We start from the raw sequence: 19,803 nt of genomic DNA, 5'->3' as shown, positions 1-19,803 counted from the left end.
TCAGAAACTCCAGGCAGGCAAATACTGTAAAGACGGAGCGGAAGAACAGGTGTGGAGACAGGAGGGGAGAGGGGCCCTGCTCATACGAGCTTACATCCTAAGGGAGGGTAGACAAAATCAGGCACAAGAGGGATCCAGTGAAGCAAAGGGGAGAGTAAAAAGGAGCCAGGGAGAAACAGAAGAGGTGAGAGGTTAAGTGGATGGTTGGTAGGCCTTAAGGAACAGGTGAGTTTTAAGTGCCCGCTTGAAGGAGCACAGATTGGGTGAGAGATGGATGCAGTGAGGGAGGTCGTTCCAGTGAAGGGGGCAGCTCGGGAGAAGTCTTGTATTCTAGAGTGGGAAGAAGTAATCAGAGTGGAGGAGAGGTGGCGATCATTGGCTGAGCGCAGGGAGCGGGCGGGAGTGTGAATGGAGAGGAGGTTAGAGATATAAGGGGCAGTAGAGTGGGAGAGAGCCTTGTAAGTGGTGATGAGGAGTTTGAAAAGGATTCTGTAGGGAAGGGGAGCCAGTGTAAGGCAGGACAGAGAGGGGAGGCAGAGGAGGAGCGACGTGAGAGGAAGATGAGTCTCGCAGCCGCATTAAGTATAGAGCGGAGGGGGGCAAGGTGGGAGTAAAGGAGGCCAGTAAGGAGGAGGTTGCAGTAGTCGAGGCGGGAGATGATGAGAGCATGGATGACAGTTTTGGTGGCATCTTGAGAGAGGAAAGGACGGATGCGGGCAATGTTACGGAGTTGGAAGCGACAGGCTTGGGCAAGGGATTGAATGTGGGGGGCAAAAGAGAGAGAGGAGTCAAGAGTGACTCCTAGGCAGCGGAGTTGGGTGACAGAGGAGATAGTGGAGTTGTTAACAATTATAGAGAGGTCATGGTGGGAAGGGAGTCTGGGTGGGGGAAAGACAATGAGTTCAGTTTTGGAGATGTTAATTTTAAGAAAGCGTGAAGACATCCAGGAGGAGATGGCTGAAAGGCAGTCAGTTACACGAGAGAGGAGGGAGGAGGAAAGATCAGGAGAAGAGATGTAGAGTTGTAGAGTTGAGAGATGTAGAGATGTAGAGTTGATAGATATATATATATATATCTGTATCTCTATACATCTATATCTATATATATATATATATATATATATATATATATATATATATATATGTAGGGGCCCCGGTGCCCTGCTTTGCCTGGGGGCCCATAATGTTGTTAAGATGGCCCTGGCACTGCCCCCAAGCATATGTCAGTCCCGCTTACCAACTTTATACCAGCACTTCCACCTAGAAATGTTGAAACTGCCCCCTTGAATATGTCAGCTCTGTCCTCATGACAGCACCAAAACCTCCATCCATGTGGAGTCCAGTACTTTATCATTTAAAGATGAACCTGTAAAATAATATCAGAATTCCCCCACACAATAATAACATACCTACAGTTGCCCCAGATTTACCTCCTAGGCTAAAGTCGAGGTTCACTTGAACATTAATATGTAGGAAGCATCAAGGCTACGTGTGACATGAAGCAGTATGACATCAGCAGAACTACAGTGTCACATCTTCCTCTGACTTCTGTTGCATCTTTCAGCGATGCCAACCAGCTGGGTCCATCCGCTCACTGGCACTGGATGGCTCTAACAAAGAAACAAAGCAGTGGTGGGACATTACATTACAATGCTTATAATAGCCTAGGTTGCCAAAATGGTAGTCAAACCCTTAGGAATTTGGTGAGACTATGAATTATTGGTCTATGGTTTATTTTGTTTAAAGTGGTCGTGGCTGACATATAGTTGAAATGCATATATGGGCAATTAGCTATTGGTAATATCCATACTGTCTATTGAAAGTCAGACTAATGTTTAGTAGTAATGTGCATTTTCAATCATGTTTGCATTCTATTTAAATCAAGACTCGCTTATGCTCTGGAAATTGACATATCTTTGATTAATAAGGAAAAGCCATAAATCTGGTGAAAACGCTTGTTTTTGCTGGATTTAAGGATTTTCTATATTTGATAAATGGAATCGTTAGATAGAAAATATTAAGAAAAAATGAATTAAAAATGGAATAACAAAAAAAGTACATAAACAACTCTAAAAAACCTATAAATACCCCTCAGAAATAATACCTATCTGAATCACACCTCCCAAAAAAAAACAAATCTCCAAAAACACACACAAAGAAAAGCAAACTAGATGGATGGATGGATGGATGGTTCTATTGTGCCATCAAATTATATGTTTCTATATTAATCTGAAAAATGAAACTGCAAATATGTAAAATTCTAGAGCAGGAGCCTATTTACCATGGTCAGTGGCGGTACAGGTACCATCACTGTCCTCCTATCACTATCGCCATATTAGGAAAGCTGTCTCAGAAAAAATGTTTTAATAGTAAAATACAATTTATTTATTTTTGTTAAAAAACTACTATTTTTACATTTTGTTTTAAATCCGGGCTTCCAACTCACGCATGCACAGAGGGACCTGTCACTGGCCTGGTGAGAATTAAGACACCTCTTCCCGCTGCCAGTCAGTATCGCCATTGAGCTGAGCGTCGCTCAGCGGCTCCAGCAACATTTTCTTGTTAAATTGGACAGTAGAAGATTTTCTATTGCAGGGATAAGCAGCAATGCAATACCTTCAATATTACCCAATATTGATAAATAGACCCCCAAGTCTTAATACCAATGAGTTTGTCCCATGCATTCTTGAACTCTTGTACTGTATGAGTCCCCACCACAACTACTGGGAGACAATTGCTGGGATTTGTCACACTTTCTGCAAAAATGTTCTTCCTTATGGTACCTTACAGTTGTAACCCGTGGGGATGCTGCAATTGGACTTGAGCACTCAGGGGCTACTAATGACAATTGCATCAGTAAGAAAAGAGATGGACATTGTCATTTACCAGTCCAGAAAAATAAACTACATTTCCCACAAGGCTACTGTAAAAAAGGAGGCAGCGCCTATCAAGACTGAGAAACCCCAGAGCAGGGGAAGGGTGAGAGTGAGGAGCATCTGGAGAGAGACTGAGCTGTGTGACAAGTCCAGATGACCCTAAGCATAAGTGCACTGGATTGGTGGTCTTAGCAGAAAGAACAGACAGTCATGAGAGATATCAGAGCAGAGTGGAGTGGTGAACAGAACCTGCTGGGAAATCACAGTTTGAGGCTGTAGGAGGAGGTTTGCATGCACCTCTGAAGAAAGACATCGTGAAAGTCAGACATTTTGGAGGGAATCAGTTTCACATACTGTGGCACACACTGGTGCAGATAAGTAACTGGTTAATTTACCTATCTGTTATTATTCAAGTGGGGTTTAGACTATATCTGGCCACAAGGGCTGAAGAGTCAGGGATAGATGGGTGGGCAGGTAAATGTGCAACAAAAGTTTGTTTAATCAGCATTTGAGTTTATGCCACAAGGTGATGCCTCTGGTGATAAAGTTGTGGAACTACAAGTCCCAGGATACAAATAAGAAAGGAAACAAGCTGAGGATTTTACAGTTGTTGCTACAGGAAGGTTTGCATATAGTGACTGTTGGATCATACTGTAAGTGATTTAGATGCCCCTAAAATATGTAAACTGGACACATGCTGCTTCCATGCCATGCTGACATACATACAGAAGGGCCCCAACGTGCAGTGCACTGCTCCATCTGTGTGGTGTGTTCGAGTGCAGTGCAGTGTGTGTGTTTGGTAGTATATGGTAAAGATATAAGTAAATATATATGCATTCACCCTTTGAGATAATTCCAGTATCTGGAACCAGTAAGAGTAACCTATGAATTATTGGTCCGGTGTATAAGGTTGTGACAATTAATGTTTATGTCTTATACTGTTGATATTATTGATTTATTGAGAGTTATTGTGCTAACCTGCTGTTCATAGTAACAGTCGGTGCTCTATTTTCATCCACGCTGTATTATATTGTTCACACTTTTATTTAAAATTATACCAAAGTATATTTTTCTATAAAATCACAAAAGCTGCATTTAGTGGTTCTAGTTAAAATCTAATAATTCTAATGAATGTTCCGGAATTGGCTTCTGCAGCACAGAGTGTGTCATATAGTGTGTTAGTACTGGCCAGGGGGGTTCCTGAATCTCCCCCTGGTGTATTTAAAGAACACCCCCCAGAAGAAGAAAGTGGTTATTCAGGAGGAAGCACTGAAAATCATGTACAGAGGTGAGAGGCACCTACATCACTCAATGTATATACACCCTCACAACCAGAGCCGGATTTAGACCTCATGGGGCCCTAGGCAAGATATTGGTTTGGGCCCCGTCCCCCAAAATAATATTTTTATATATTTTTATCAATTATATTTCTGTCAAAGAAGAAGTTAACCCGTGCATGATACTCATGCATTTTTTTGTCAAATAATGTCAGTATACCAAATTTCAGGTCATTCGGATGAGCCCTTTCTGAGAAAATAGTTTTTTCCACAGACACACACACACTAACACACGCCGCTACACATGCAGGGGTGGATCTAGAAAATGTTTGTTCCCCGGGGGGATGTTAGGGCGGGGTGATTTAGGCCACGCCCCCTTTCCGACTTCTGAGGCTGCCGGGGGCTGCACAGTATGTGCAGGTCCGCTCGGCAGTGACAGGCAGGGACAGTGTGCTGCCCGGCTGCTCTGATTGCGTTTAAAACACAATCAGAGCAGCCGGGCAGCACACTGTCACTGCCAAACGGACCTGCACATACTGTGCAGCCGTCGGCAGCATACCCCTGTTAGGGGGGGGGGGCGATTGCCCCGATCGCACCCCCCTGGATCCGCCACTGTACACATGTGTGTTCATGAGGTAAAATTACCTCACGAAAATGAGTTTGACCCCTCAACTCGTCAATAATGTCAGTATACCAAATTTCAGCCCTTTTTGAGGTTTTTTTTCCACACACACTAAGAATTTAGTAGGTCAGTTAACCCGTGCATGATACTCATGCATTCTAGTCAAATCAAGCTACTTAAGGTGTTAAAAACTCCCCACTGTCACCCCCGGCAACCACCAACCACTCCCAACTGTCACTTCTCCTTCAAGAAATATATAGGTCAGTGCAGTGGTTCCCAAACTTTTGCAGTTCGCGGCACCCTTAGCGTCTCCAAATTTTTTCAAGGCACCCCTCCAAAATAATTACTGAGCAGTCCTGTTTTAGAAGTAGTTGGTCAAAAATTTTTAATAAGTATTTAGGTCAGGACAGAAATACTTATTTAGTTGTATGCAAAAATGCCCCCTCTGCAGCACTCTGGCACACTGCCCCCCTCTGCAGCCCTCTGTCAAGCTGCCCCCCCTCTGCAGCCCTCTGTCATGCTGCCCCCTGTCACGTTGCCCCCTGTCACGCTGCCCCCCTCTGCAGCCCTCTGTCAAGCTGCCCCCCTCTGCTGGACTCTGTCACGCTGTCCCCCTCTGCTGCCACTCTGCACCCCTCTGCTGTCACTCTGTCCCCTCTGCTGTCACTCTGTCCCCCTCTGACCCCCTCTGCTGCCACTCTGAACCCCTCTGCTGCCACTCTGAACCCCTCTGCTGCCAAGATCCTCTCACTCTGCCCCGCGCCAGCCATAAAAAAAATAAAGAACAGAAACTTACCAATCCGTCGGGCGCCGGGACCCAGCAGACTCCTCTGAGGAGTCTGCTGGGTCCCGGCGCCCGACGGATTGGTAAGTTTCTGTTCTTTATTTTTTTTATGGCTGGCCCGTGGCACCCCAGTGACAGCGCCGCGGCACCCCTGGGAGCCGCGGCGCACACTTTGGGAACCGCCGGGTCAGTGTATAACTCTGCCCAGCAGGTGGCGCTGCAGCTTGGTTTTTTTTTTTTCACACACACACAGACAGACTAACACATGCCACTAGACATTTATATTATAGATAATTGACAACTAACTCACACTGTGACCTTCTTCATCTCCACACACTCTGCCCCCTCTGCATCCAGTCACGCTGCCCCCTCTGTCCTCTCTCACGCTGCCCCTCTGCCCCCTCTCACGCTGCCCCATCTGCCCTCTCTAATGCTGCCCCTCTGCCCTCTCACTCTGCCTCCTCTAACTCTGCCCTCTCTCATGCTGCCTCCTCTCACTCTGCCCTCTCTCACGCTGCCCCTCTGCCCTCTCTCACGCTGCCTCCTCTCACTCTGCCCCCTCTCTCACTTTGCCACTCTCTCTGGCCCTCTCACTCTGCCACTCTCTCTGCCCCTTTTTCTCTGCCCCTCTCTCTGCCACCCTCTCTCACTCTGCCACCCTCTCTCACTCTGCCGCCACTCTGCCCCCTCTCACTCTGCTACTCTCTCTCTCTGCCACTCTCTGCCCCTCTCTCACTCTGCCGCCACTCTGCCCCCCCTCCGCCGTGGCCAGCCAGAGGAAATAAACAAAAAAAGAAAAAAACACACCAATCCACGCGGCGCGGGGACCCAGCATCCTCCTCTCTCCCGCAGCTTGTCACTGATTGTCGGGTGCGCTGCAGGAGAGAGGAGGATGCTGGGTCCCGATGCCGCGCGGACTGGTAATTTTTTTTTCTTTTTTTTGTTTATATCCTCTGGCTGGCCGTGGCACCCTGTGACAGCGCCGTGGCACCCCTGGGAGCCGCAGCGCACACTTTGGGAACCGCTGGCATACACATTTAAAAAATAAACCTATTTCCCTCCCACAAACAGCCCCTCATACACACACATAATATAAATACACTGGCCCCTCACACACACATAATATACATACATGTCGGATCAAATCTATTACATATTAAACTTATGTTTTCATGAATACAAAATGATGTGACTATAAGCATACTTCTAACAAAAACATCACATCATGCCTGTCAGTCATTATTTAATGCTAAATGTAGCATTCCTGACACTTTAAGTAGTCTTTGGGAAGTTTATTCTTAAACATCTTGGTCCTATACTAGCATAGTAGTCCAGCAGTAACTCCAGGTAAGATGATACCAGACATGGTCATACAGTTGCTTTATCAGCAGCATTTGCCAATTAAGAATAACACTGTTTAACATTTGTTGGTCATGTTCTTAGTATTTTTGTAACCTTATTGTGAAGTGTGATGATAAACGAGTCCAGAAACAGGAAGAAGAATCTTACCTCTGACATAGATTGCTATTAAAATGCGGCATATGAGAACTGTAAAGCTATATGGGACAGGATCAGGAAAGATTCCGTCTATCGATATGGGGCAGCATTAAGCAACAGTAGTTAGCACATTTCTCAAAATCACTGAAATAAGCGAGGCAAACTCTCACCTGACAGTTTCCGGAATTACTTAAATCTTCTGAATTTGAAAAAAAAACAAACTGATACGTCTTCACACGAAAAATAAGCACAGCAGTAAAGTTGCTTGACTGGCAGCACCTTCAGGCTCCTGCTTATCCCAGCTGCGATCCCATAACCCCATACCGAGTGCTAAGGTAACTAATCTGGAGGCGATTTAGCCTCTACCCCTAGCTTTAACACCAGCCACTCCCCCGACTCGCGGCTGGTGTGGTTGCCGCGAATAGGGGGAGTGGCCGATTTATTTATTTTTTTTATTTTATTTTATTTTCCTCTCTCTTGTCCCCCCATCTGGGCCCCCTGACAGCCGCTAGGCCCTAGGCAGGTGCCTAGGTTGCCTAGCGGTAAATCCGGCCCTGCTCACAACGCATAATACAGAAGGGGGTGGTACACAGTCTTCCTCCCCCAAATTTCAACGTATGTCCCTTGATCTAAAAATCATCATAAAAAAACTGCTTTCCTGAACTCTTTATATTTTATTTGACATTAATCGTTTTTATTGAGATTTGTAAACGGGGGGTACAGAAAGAAAAAAAAAAGGGAAGGGAGGAGAGAGGGGGAGTAGGAACACACCAATACAACATTTGCAGGATTCAGACATTCTACAATATACAGTATTCAGTCTACTGTGGCACTTTAAACTAACCCGCCAGACCTGGTCTAGGACTTAGAGGACCCAACTTAAACACTCTGTCGGGGCGCAGCCCTCGACAAAGAACCACCATTAGCAAGGGGAGGGGAAGAAAGGTTATTTACTGGAGACCCACCCCCCTCCGTCACATAGACGTGCCATTCAAACCATTTCATTAATGGGGAAGAAGGTCTCATTGAATAGGGGAGATCTAGAGTTTCTATCTCAAACGCATACTGGACTTTGGTTATTACCTTTGACAGGGTGGGGGGGAGCGGCGCCCTCCATGCCTGAGCTATGACGGCTCTGGCGGCAATAAGTATATGGTTAAACACATAACAGGCCTGTCTCGGGACGTGAGGCGGATACACCTGGAGAAGGGCAATTTCGGGGGTTTGAGAAAGATCTAATCCTGTCACTCTCTTAGCTAAGTCAAATACCTGAGCCCAAAAAGAACGCAAAACCGGGCATGTCCAAAATATATGGAGCAAATCCCCAACCATCAAGCATTGTCTCCAGCACAGCTTAGACTGGGAGGGCCACATTCTATGCATTCTAGAGGGGGTCAGGTATAATCCATTAACTAGTTTGATAAACATTTCAGTGTGGTTTAAACATTTGGACATAGGGAAAGCATTTACATAAACTGCTTGCCACTGGTCCTCTGTAAGGAGTATCTGGAGATCTGATTCCCACTGGAGTTGGCTAGCGCTTTTGGCCACTGGTTCCGGGGAGGTGAATCCGTACCAGAAGTTGATCCCAGCTCTATTATTTCCTTTCGTACCTTTCGAGAGGAGTGGGGCTGGGAGGGCCTGTAGGGTCAGGTTATATCTCGAGAGGGAAGATATCCAGTGCCTGATTTGTAGGTATTTGTAAAAATCTCTCGTCGGTATATTGAATTGGTGCTGAATTTGCGTAAAAGACATCAACCCCTGATCATCAAATAAAGATCCTAGGACTATTATGCCCTTCGCTATCCACAGGGACAGATTCACATCCGGGATCAATTTAGACAAAGCCCTCAGTGACAGGTTATAGGTGGGAAGAGATATGGCAGGGGAATGCTCGACCAACTTGTCCCAGGCCCTCAGCGAGTCACTGGCTAGTCGGGACAGGGACCCACAAGGAGGGTGCCACCGTCTACTGTCATTTTGATCAATGTGCCATTCCTCATCTATCAGATACATTTGTAGGCCTGATTCCTATTTAGTTTATATTGGTAGTTTATTTTTCTTACAAAGGTAAAAGTCGGACTTTGTATCAAGATGAAATTCTACCATTATGATTTGATGATGATAGTATCAAACTTATGGAAGGAGGAGGGGGTTTCAAAGCAAGGGACGGAGAGGCTTGTATTGACTCCAATCCTGAATTTGTAAATATTTATAAAAATTCTGTGTGGGGATATGATATTTAACTTGCAACTGAGTAAATGACATGAAAACATTATTTTCACAAAGATCTTGTACAGTGTTAATGGTCCAATTATACCAGTAAGTCAAGTGTAGACTTAGTTTAGATAGTAGTGGTAAAGTTGAGAGGAGGGGAGGGTACAATGCTGGGTAGATTTGAACACTTTATCCCATGTGTCTACAGAGTCTGAAGTCTTACATTTATTTTTATACTTGTATGTTTCTAACTTATTAATTCTCTCCAGGGAAGTAACACTATATTTCTTGGCCCCATTGCACATTTGTGGGTGGGGGATAGGTTGTCAATCTACTCCAAAGGACCACCCTACGCTCTTCTGAGCATGATCTGTTTGGCTAGGGCATGCATAGGGAAGACCTGTTTTGGCTCTGGAACTGAAAGCCCAAATGGGGCTTCACTGCATGTTCACTGGCCCCTACTCAGAGGGAGTCTCCATAGTGGATGGTTCAGTAGGACCGGACCCAACTTACTGATGAGCATTATAGCAGCTGCATAGGCAACTCTGGCAGGAGTTCCACCACTGCCTCTATCCCTTCTCTCCTAGGTTGTTCAGCTCTTGAAGTCTTTCCTGATAAGCTTTGTTGTACAACCCAGTATCAGTCACTATTTTTAAAAATGTATTTCACTATGTCGATTGGTTACTACATCGACAAGAGAAGGTCCAGCAATGTCATAGCAACTGAAATGCCAATTGAATCAGCTTTTTGACCTTCATCAGATCCCATCAGGACTCAGTATTGAAGTCATGGGAGAACTTGCAGTTGTCTGTCATAGAGTGGGATAGTAATACTATATTTTTTCACAGAGCTGTAGCAGAAAGTCAAGTTAACATTGAACTATGTATTTTACCTCAATGTTTTATATGAGAACATTTCAATTTTGAGGTTTAGTGATCCTTTAATTTTGTTTGACATTTTCCGTTACCTAATTATCTACCATACTTCAAGCTATCGTTCACAGTTATCTGCCGTTTTACAGAAGGTTCCCTGCATTTTCATTGAAAAGGCTACTGCTGGTCTATTCATACAGCAATATTACTGGTGATATGGGCTACTTGGCCCAATATTGCTATGTGTTTGGCCCCAAAACAAGCAGTGCTCTAAAAAAATATCCCAATTGAAATCAACAATATAATTTATGGTCAGGCCCATAGATGCAGGAGGCAGAAGAAGGTCCTTTGTGAACCAAAACATTTCTGGTGCATTTGGACAAATAAAGAACTTTTTTCTGCTGTGACCCAGTGGTGTTATGCTGTTTTCTTTGCTTATAACAAGGACTGGGGTAAGTCTGATAAAGTATGCTCCATAACCATCAGACAACTACACTAACAGATCCCAATATGATCCAGTTGTCGGCAAGTGAGGCAGGGTCACAAAATGGCCAGAGCTGTCTAATGTGGCAATATGACCAGAGGTGTCTAATGTGGCAGAATGGCCAGAGGTGTCTAATGTGGCAGAATGGCCAGAACTGTCTAATGTGGCAGAAGGGCCAGAAATGTCTAATGTGGAAGAATGGCCAGAGATGTCTAATTTGGCAGAATGGCCAGAGGTGTCTAATGAGGCAACAAATACATAAAAACACACACACCAAACACACCTGTGATTAGGTGCTGTTATGTGAGATGGAGACTGGTTTATGGACTTGTGTGGCGAGAAGAGGGATTCACTTGTAGGGCACCGTGAACTATACTTTGACCTGACTTTGTGGCAGGGACTGGTTGTTATTGTTGGACTGAATGTAATTGAGTACAGAAAGGTGATCATGAGAAGAACATTGGATTTGTGAAATATATACATACCTGTTTTTTTATATAATGGTAAACATAAACACTGTTTTATATAGCCGGATGCTATGAATTCAACCCAGTTACTTTTCTGAATGTGGGTCAAATAGGGGTCTATGCACCAAGCTAATTTCCACTTAAAAGATGCGGAAACGGATGGCGTTACCTGTCATTTCATATGGGATTCTGTTGAAGCCTTTCTGGCATGCTAAGCTGCCGGTAAGCAGGAAAAAAATTTGCAGGAGAGAGGTCACTTCGCTGGGGCTCCCAAAGTAGCCCCGGCACGGTGCATCTTAGCGGTACCTAAATATGCATCACTGTGATGTGCAGCGTTGCATATTTAGCTGTACCGCATCTTATTGATGCATAGACCCCATTGTCTCCAATCATCCAAGCAGCTACACTTACAGATCAGTGCTCCAAGAAAATAGTTACAGAAATTGATTGTATGTAGCAAAAGAAACCCAATAACATCTAAAATAAATATACAGAAAAAAAATACATTGTAACAAATGCATGTTAAAATTCCCATACTTAGCATAAATAAAAGTTAGTACTTGACTTTGCAGCATGCCTCTCAACATTGGGAAATTGAGACAACCTAGGTTATGGCCCTAACCTGCCCAAACCATGATTTCACTGCTCATCTTTTCAGACAGGCCATGTCCCTTTTTGACATCTGAAAGACAGCGTTAGCCGTTGTAGTGTTTGGGGAGTGAATCGCAGGAGAGGGTTCCTTGGATCTCTCCCCAGGAGGCTTCGCAATTCTCCCAATCACAAATTCTGCCTGACCATTCAAACCTGTAATTAATGTGATCGCAATTGCGATCTCTTTACTATAAACTAGTCGCTGGGACAATCTCCTGTGAGAGCTGCTGTCCCGGCTGAACAATGTTAATAAATAGACACTTTAAATCATTTGTTATCAATGTGATAAGAAATGAAAGTAGCGTGAAAAAAATATGATGGGTCATAAATAGACCCCTATGTCTCATAAGCCTATTATCTTCTTTTATGTTCTGCATTATTTGAGTTATTGGTCCAATAGAATTATCATTAACAAAATGTTCACTTTAAATGCATTTTTGTCATACATTGAAGTCTCAAATGTATACATTTTCATATCCACCATCTAGTGACAGCAGTAACTCTATCTGTGTACACCAGAATGTAAATCTATCTGTGTACACCAGCATGTAACTCTATCTGTGTACACCAGCATGTAACTCTATCTGTGTATACCAGCATGTAACTCTATCTGTGTATACCAGCATGTAACTCTATCTGTGTACACGAGCATGTAACTCTATCTGTGTACACCAGCATGTAACTCTATCTGTGTACACCAGCATGTAAATCTATCTGTGTACACCAGCATGTAACTCTATCTGTGTACACCAGCATGTAACTCTTTCTGTGTACACGAGCATGTAACTCTATCTGTGTACACCAGCATGTAACTATATCTGTGTACACCAGCATGTAACTCTATCTGTGTATACCAGCATGTAACTCTATCTGTGTACACCAGCATGTAAATCTATCTGTGTACACCAGCATGTAAATCTATCTGTGTACACCAGAATATAAATATATCTGTGTACACCAGCATGTAACTCTATCTGTGTATACCAGAATATAAATCTATCTGTGTACACCAGCATGTAACTATCTGTGTACACCAGCATGTAAATCTATCTGTGTACACCAGCATGTAACTCTATCTGTGTACACCAGCATGTAACTCTATCTGTGTATACCAGAATATAAATATATCTGTGTACACCAGCATGTAACTCTATCTGTGTATACCAGAATATAAATCTATCTGTGTACACCAGCATGTAACTCTATCTGTGTATACTAGAATATAAATCTATCTGTGTACACCAGCATGTAAATCTATCTGTGTACACCAGCATGTAAATATATCTGTGTACGTTTGCAGCATTGTCAGTCTGCAGATTGGGACATTGTTTTATGAAGCACTGAGGGTCAGTAAGATCACACTGCTCCAGGGGTGGGGCAACATCACATGGGGCGGGAGTCCCTGTCCCCTTCTCTAAAAACACCCCAGCACCAGCAGCAGTGTTATATGATGAAAAATAGAAAAGAGTGATTGTTATGGGACAGTACAGCGTTCGTGATGTAACATAAAATCGTCTGGCCCCTTAGCAAAGTTTGGCAGGGTTTAGGGGGCAATACATGACCATACATGTCAGTCCACTACATAGGTCTCGTTCTGTCTGCCCCTCTTACAGCCTGAACACACGGGATGGCACCTGTCATGTGGTGTGCATCCCATGTGAAACACCATAAGTATGGACACACATAGGAGAGGAGGAGGACACACTTAGGGGAAGAGAGGGAAGAAGGATCATACGATCTGCGGACGCATGAAGGTGGCTGGTCCCGGAGGAGGGGTCAGCCACCAAGAACCATGTAGTACACGATCCAGGGGCATGTGTCCCTAACTTAATCCGACTCTGCCTGTCTTAAAGCTACACAAATTCTATGAGTTTGATGATGTCACAGAAAAGCTTCTCGGGAGCACAGTGGACATGTTCTCACCCTCATTAATGCTCATGAATATTTACAGCTGCCTAGAAGACGGCAAGCTTCATGGAGACATGGTAAATGACGGATTTAGAAGGGACTATCCAGCTGTAGCTTCTAGTGACATCTGTTTGTTTAATTGCTGCCGGTATGAACATCTGTTTCTTGTGCTGGTGTGCAGGTTCACTTTAAAAGCAAGAAGCATGAAAACTAAGTGATACAATTAGTTTTTTTTGTGTACATATTTATTTCCTGTATATCTATGTCTATATATATATATATATATATATATATATATATATATATATATATATATATATATATATATATATAATATGCAATGTGTCTCCACTCATTTAGTCAACTAGATATTTAATGTAATGTGGCAGACAAGTACTTTATGATTGAAGTCTGGGAACAGTAGAGAGCTGCTATACCATTACCTTGTATTGATGTTTTGTAGTCATCAATGGTTTTTAGGAATTGTTGTCTTTTCAATTTCCAGATGAGTCATTTGATATTTTGCCCTCCCTGAAGAGCCACATGATTCACATCAGTTATTAAATTACTGAGGTTTGGGGGGTTTAATAGGGATAAAGAGAAGGAGTGAGTAAGGGGGGGGGGGATGTTTTCCTATCCAACAGCGGCAGTGTGTGCTGCTTATCTGACACCTTTGATGTAGCCCTAAGACAGCACCTGCACCTCCCACTGCTACTTAGCAAGACGTCAGGCTTACGCATTAAAAGCATCTGCTTGTGAATCCTGCATCTCACTCAGCTCTCTGTATATGCAGCATAGTCTCCTATAAACTACTCCGACTGCCTCCCGTCCACTGTGCTACAGCTTAAGTACAAAGCAGCATTTATTTTCCTTTTTATAATACCTGCCTACACTACCTGTCTAGTCACAAAAGCCTTACCAATGTTAGAGCTTGTAGAAGGTAAGTCAAATGTTTTCTACAAATAAAATCTGTGATACCAGTTCACTTGTTTCAAAATTGCTGTGTGTTATCACTGTAGTGTATTCCATCCTGAACAATTTGTTTTTTATTATTATTATTACTATTATTATTATTTTTATCATTATTATTATTATTATTATTATTATTATTTTCAGAATGTTTTAGTTTTTATGCTTAGTTGTTAATATAGTCTGCAGCACTGAACAATGCATGAACTACACTGTGCCACAAAGGACAATGTCACAATTAATCCTATTATCATAAATATGAAACACCTTTTACACAGCAGCTAATTACAGTTTAAAAAGGCTAACAATTTAATTAGTTAAATTATGATGTGTTTTAGCAATGCAATTCCTGCAAAATAGTATTACATGTTGAAGTTTGAATTGTTTCTGGATAATAGCAGCTTAAATCAAACAAAAAGGACAAACTGATTTTGTTTGCATTCAGATAATAAATGTGAAAGTGTCTTAATTCATTAATGAATGAATCAGTCAATGATAAATACTATAGATATTTATAGTTAATAATTATGTTTATTATTATTATTATTATTATTATTATTATTATTATTATATCTGTCTATACTGAGGACTTTCTGATCTCTAGTATTTGATGCTTTCAATGGACAATTGAAATTTTTTGGCGATTATACTGCAGATTAGCATGGCGTATAATTGTGAATAATTTATTTTAGAGTCAGTTTAAAAGTTACATCTAGTGTATGCAGCAGTGATTGCATCTAATTGAAGCATTGATATTCTCATCCTTATCCTGTTGCTGTATATACTGCAGTTTGCTTTATGAATGGAATGACGTAAGATTGGTGTTTGTTTTTGGAGTAAGTGCAGTGATATCACAATAACACATTATATGTCAATTCAATGAGCCCAAGGTTATTCTGACAATGATTAAGATCTCTTTTAATTAACATGCTTCCTTCGTTTTCTTTTATCAGTCAATGGGACTCCGGGAAGCCAGCTTTCTACCCCTCGCTCTGGGAAGTCGCCAAGCCCATCACCAACCAGCCCGGGAAGTCTGCGGAAGCAGAGGGTACAGTCTTAATTTCTTCACTTTCTATTGTTATCCAAATTATTCAGTGCCAAAACTTTCAGTGCAATGCTTTCCGTTGTCGCTGTCATGTGTCAATCAGACATTCAGAAGTCTATTGTGCCAGAGGTTAAAGGAATGACTACATTATTCTGTTGGCTTCGACATGTCACCTTTGCAGATTTGGAAATGAAAATATAACACATGAATTGAGACGTTCCAATATATTATGGTACTCTGAGTGTAATCGAGAGTTTTAAGTAGTCTGCTTCTGTGTGTGTGTTTGTGTGTGTGTGTATAAATAAAAAAAATTATATATATATATATATATATATATATATATATATATATATATATATATATATATATATATATATATATATATATATATGAACATCCTTCCAGAAAATGACAGTACTACAAGAATGCAATTGTGCAGGACAAGCTATTTATCTATTTATTCAACAGTGTTTTTATATCACATAAACACATTTACTTTATATCACAGTAACACAAAATGAGATTAGATCTGGAAAATAAACCACATGCTCTGTATTTAGTACTGCACTCTGCTCATAGCTGTGCTCATTCCAAATGTAGCCAAAAACCTGTTAGTGCCTTGCACAGCGGAAAGATAATGAATGAGCACAGGTGCACTGGACAGCCAGCCTGGAAATCTAAAATTGGAGGAATTGGTCCATTTAAGTGTTATATGACGAAAAATAGAAAACAGTTAAATGCTGTTTTAAATGGTCTCAAACTGAGCCACATTAGCAGAATATAATAAGACAAGTCTTAGATGAGGTGGAGCCAATAAAATTTGTTGCTGATCCACCTCATCGGGCGACAGTTAGCATCAGGGTGTCGAATAACTTTTTACGTCTCATTTTGTCTGTCTTACCGCTGCACCGTGTCTGTGTATGCAGTGTGAGTGCCGCTACTATGTTCTGACATCATCACTTCAGCCCCTCCTCCAGGTGTCAGATCAGGGAGCAGAACATGTAGCCGGACAGTTGGTGGACATGGTGCAGAAGTAGAAGATGATTGCATTTACGACAAGCACACTGTTAGGTATATACCCCACTCTATCGCTGCTTGAATCCAGTTTAGACAACACTTTGGTGATGCGCGGTATTTTTACCTTACAATTTTCTTAAATACCCCCAAACAAATGGCAACACATCAAAAGAAATGTAAAATTGCTCTTACAAAGACACAATAACTTTGTCATTTTCCTAGTGATTGTACTTATATACAGTATTTTCAAGCAGTCATATAGTATACTTGCACTATCTCTTTCAAGAATCTATTTCCATAGACGTCAACCTGATCCATTTCGCTTAGCACTGGGATCAATTAATTTATATAACACAACCTTCTTATACCAATGCATAGAGCTCAGGTTAATCTTAGGATCAATGGAGCTAAGTTCCAAAATAACACCCCCCCCCCCCCCGCCCCCCCCCCCCCCCCCCACCCTCCCTTATATCCATACCTTAATAGAGAATACTACAGATCAAAAAACTTTTCTAGAAAATGAACTATAAAAACACGAAAATAAATAAGGCATGAAATCATCATACAGAACTGAATTTCTACATTAATGGCAGCTTGTGATAAGTCTTTTTTATTTTTTATTTTTAACTATCTAATGATCCAGTTCCGAGATGCTAGTTACAATTAAGCCCTTACCCATATACTAAAGGTGTGTATGCCATATAGATGGTTCTTAGTTATCAAGCATATTATTGGTTACACTAAAACTATAGCAACCAGTCAGCAATTAGCTGTTATCTGGCGAGTACAAGTTAGCGAAGCTTTAAAATAGTTTAATTACAGATTGTTTACATTACAACCCCAAAATTTTTTTTAAAGTCTTTGTTACCTAGTGACCTGAAAAAGTCTCCTGTTTGCCTCATCGCTGTGAATCTGTTTAAACTCCCCCTCCCATATTACATATGTCCCAACATGGCTGTCCCCAACAGCTGGGCAGGGGCGTGGCCACGTTGCAAAGATTTTGCAAGCAGAGATTAGTGTTATTATAGATGTATATTTAGTGTGGGATGGACCCACAGCATCCATCCTGGTTCATCGTTCATAAACCACTGGCAGACCATCTTGTTACTCTACAGAAGAGTCTGCATAGTAAGTAACCCAACAGAAATCAAACTCATCTGCAGCATATTCTGACATTCTGTTAGTGCCGTCTATAGGGTTCTAAAGCCACCTCATCTATAATGCCCCACTTCTTAATAACAGATTATTGCTATTAACTTTTTTACTGCTTCCGATAGAATAATAAGCATGTATTGAATATGTTAACTGGAGAATTCAGCTGATATGTGTCACTTCATAGTCATATCATAGTCTCACATCCACTCACTTCCCTCTTCACTAATATAGAACTACTGTAATCTTTGTTTTAAAAGCTGTTGCATCTGTAATACAATTAACCCTTAGGGCTGGATTTACTAAGCTTCGGGTTTAAAAAAGTGGGGTTGTTGCCTATAGCAACCAATCAGATTCTAGCTTTCATTTATTTAGTGCTTTCTACAAAATGACAGTTAGAATCTGATTGGTTGCTATAGGCAACATCCCCACTTTTTCAAACCCGCAGCTTAGTAAATCTAGCCCTTAGTGTTTCCGAGGAACAGATTACTTTGGGGCTCACATATGCATTTGGTACTGCGCAGTTGAACCAAATATGCGAAAACATACGTCCGTATACAGTGTTTTACGTACTTTTACTGTTTTGACTGAAGAGGCAGAATGGGGACAGGCAGGGACTGGCAGGCATAGGCCTACTACAGAAAGGGTGTCTCCATGTAAGTGTGACACAATTAGAGGTAAGCAATGATGGTGATAACTGGCACTGACTAGCTTCCTCTGATTGGCTGAGTGCAGCTTGACCCCTGCTGTTGGTAGTAATCATTTCATTAGCGCTGCGGCTATATTATATCAAGTCGCGGAGATTTAATAGCATTACATACTTGACATTTCCATTTCAACTACTGGAGGAAAGAAAATTCCTATTTAAATTTACAGGAGAAAGCAAGATACATCTTTAAATTAATTTAATTTCATCACATTTTTGAATTTGTGTGTTAATTACATTTATATGGGATATGCAACTTTGACTATTATTAATATCTGTCCACAGCAATATTCTCACCTATCTACTAAACACTTCATAACATTATTATATTGTATAGAAATGCAACTTTAGCAGTTACTACTAACACTGTCTACTAACGCCGCTATCTCTCTGTTGTCGTAGGCTATTTAGCCTTATTATATAATATAATATTAAATGACTCAGCATAGGTTAGGGAAATAGTGTACTAGGTGACAAGGTACTACAACTTTTGTTGAGTGGATAGTTTACCTGTGTGAGTGACAAACCAATTAAAGCCACGATTTCAAAATGAATACATGTGATAAGCTGTCTATTTCCCTTCATGCTCTCTTTCTCTGCTCTGCAGCAGGTTGCCATATTAGGAGGGAGGGGCTTCTCTATCTCAGCAGGTCAAGTCTGCGTAAAGTCTTTACAGACTTGCAGTGCAGACATGCCTAGTGTGGACCAGTGGGTTCATACACTGAAATAACTACACTTTCAGCTTTTTCATCTGTGTGAGATTTTATCAGGACCAGTGACATAAGTAACAGCGGAACAGTACATGTTGGTGCGAGGGGCCAGTGCATGCGTAGTGATGCCCCTGTCTGGCTTTCAGGAGCTGAGAGACCAGTATCACCAGGCCTCCTCATGTTGCTGTGGGGCCTGGTCATTGCAATAAGCCCCTGATCAGGGCACTGTGATGTGGGAGGAGCTTCAGCTGAATGGCAGCTTAACATTATATTTTACCTCAATGGTTCAAATAAGAACATTTCACTTTTGAGGTTTACTGGTCCTTTAAGCATATTACATGAGTTTTGTCAAAGAGTACAAGAGAGATTGGTTAATTGATAAAATAAACTACTCAGTACTGTATATGCCAGAGTTAACTCAGATAAATCATTTCCCTCATCAATGTCTGATACCTTAATTTTTCTAGTGAACAAATAAAGAATCCTGTTTTGAGAGAGTGATCACATAGCTTTCCTGGCACCTTTGTCTTTAGGTGCATCTTTTGCCTCA

General features: G+C 41.8%; 1 protein-coding gene across 5 annotated transcripts in view; it reads left to right on the top strand.

The window, feature by feature from the left end:
* DCLK1 (doublecortin like kinase 1) overlaps positions 1-19,803 on the top strand; it is a 311,215-nt gene that overhangs the window by 175,509 nt on the left and 115,903 nt on the right. For 3 of the 5 annotated variants that reach the window (XM_075198997.1, XM_075198998.1, XM_075199001.1), the window contains exon 6: positions 15,577-15,671. In XM_075198997.1, the coding sequence (XP_075055098.1) occupies positions 15,577-15,671 (95 nt within the window). Of the gene's footprint in view, positions 1-14,381; positions 14,595-15,576; positions 15,672-19,803 lie in introns of those variants that run through there. The other 2 variants (XM_075198999.1, XM_075199000.1) reach the window with 2 other exon arrangements.

This window comes from Mixophyes fleayi, chromosome 2, assembly GCF_038048845.1.
Source record: "Mixophyes fleayi isolate aMixFle1 chromosome 2, aMixFle1.hap1, whole genome shotgun sequence".
NCBI classification, from domain to species: Eukaryota; Metazoa; Chordata; class Amphibia; order Anura; family Limnodynastidae; genus Mixophyes; species Mixophyes fleayi.
Note: the sequence above shows the minus strand (reverse complement) of the source record. Positions and strands in the feature narration are given on the sequence as shown.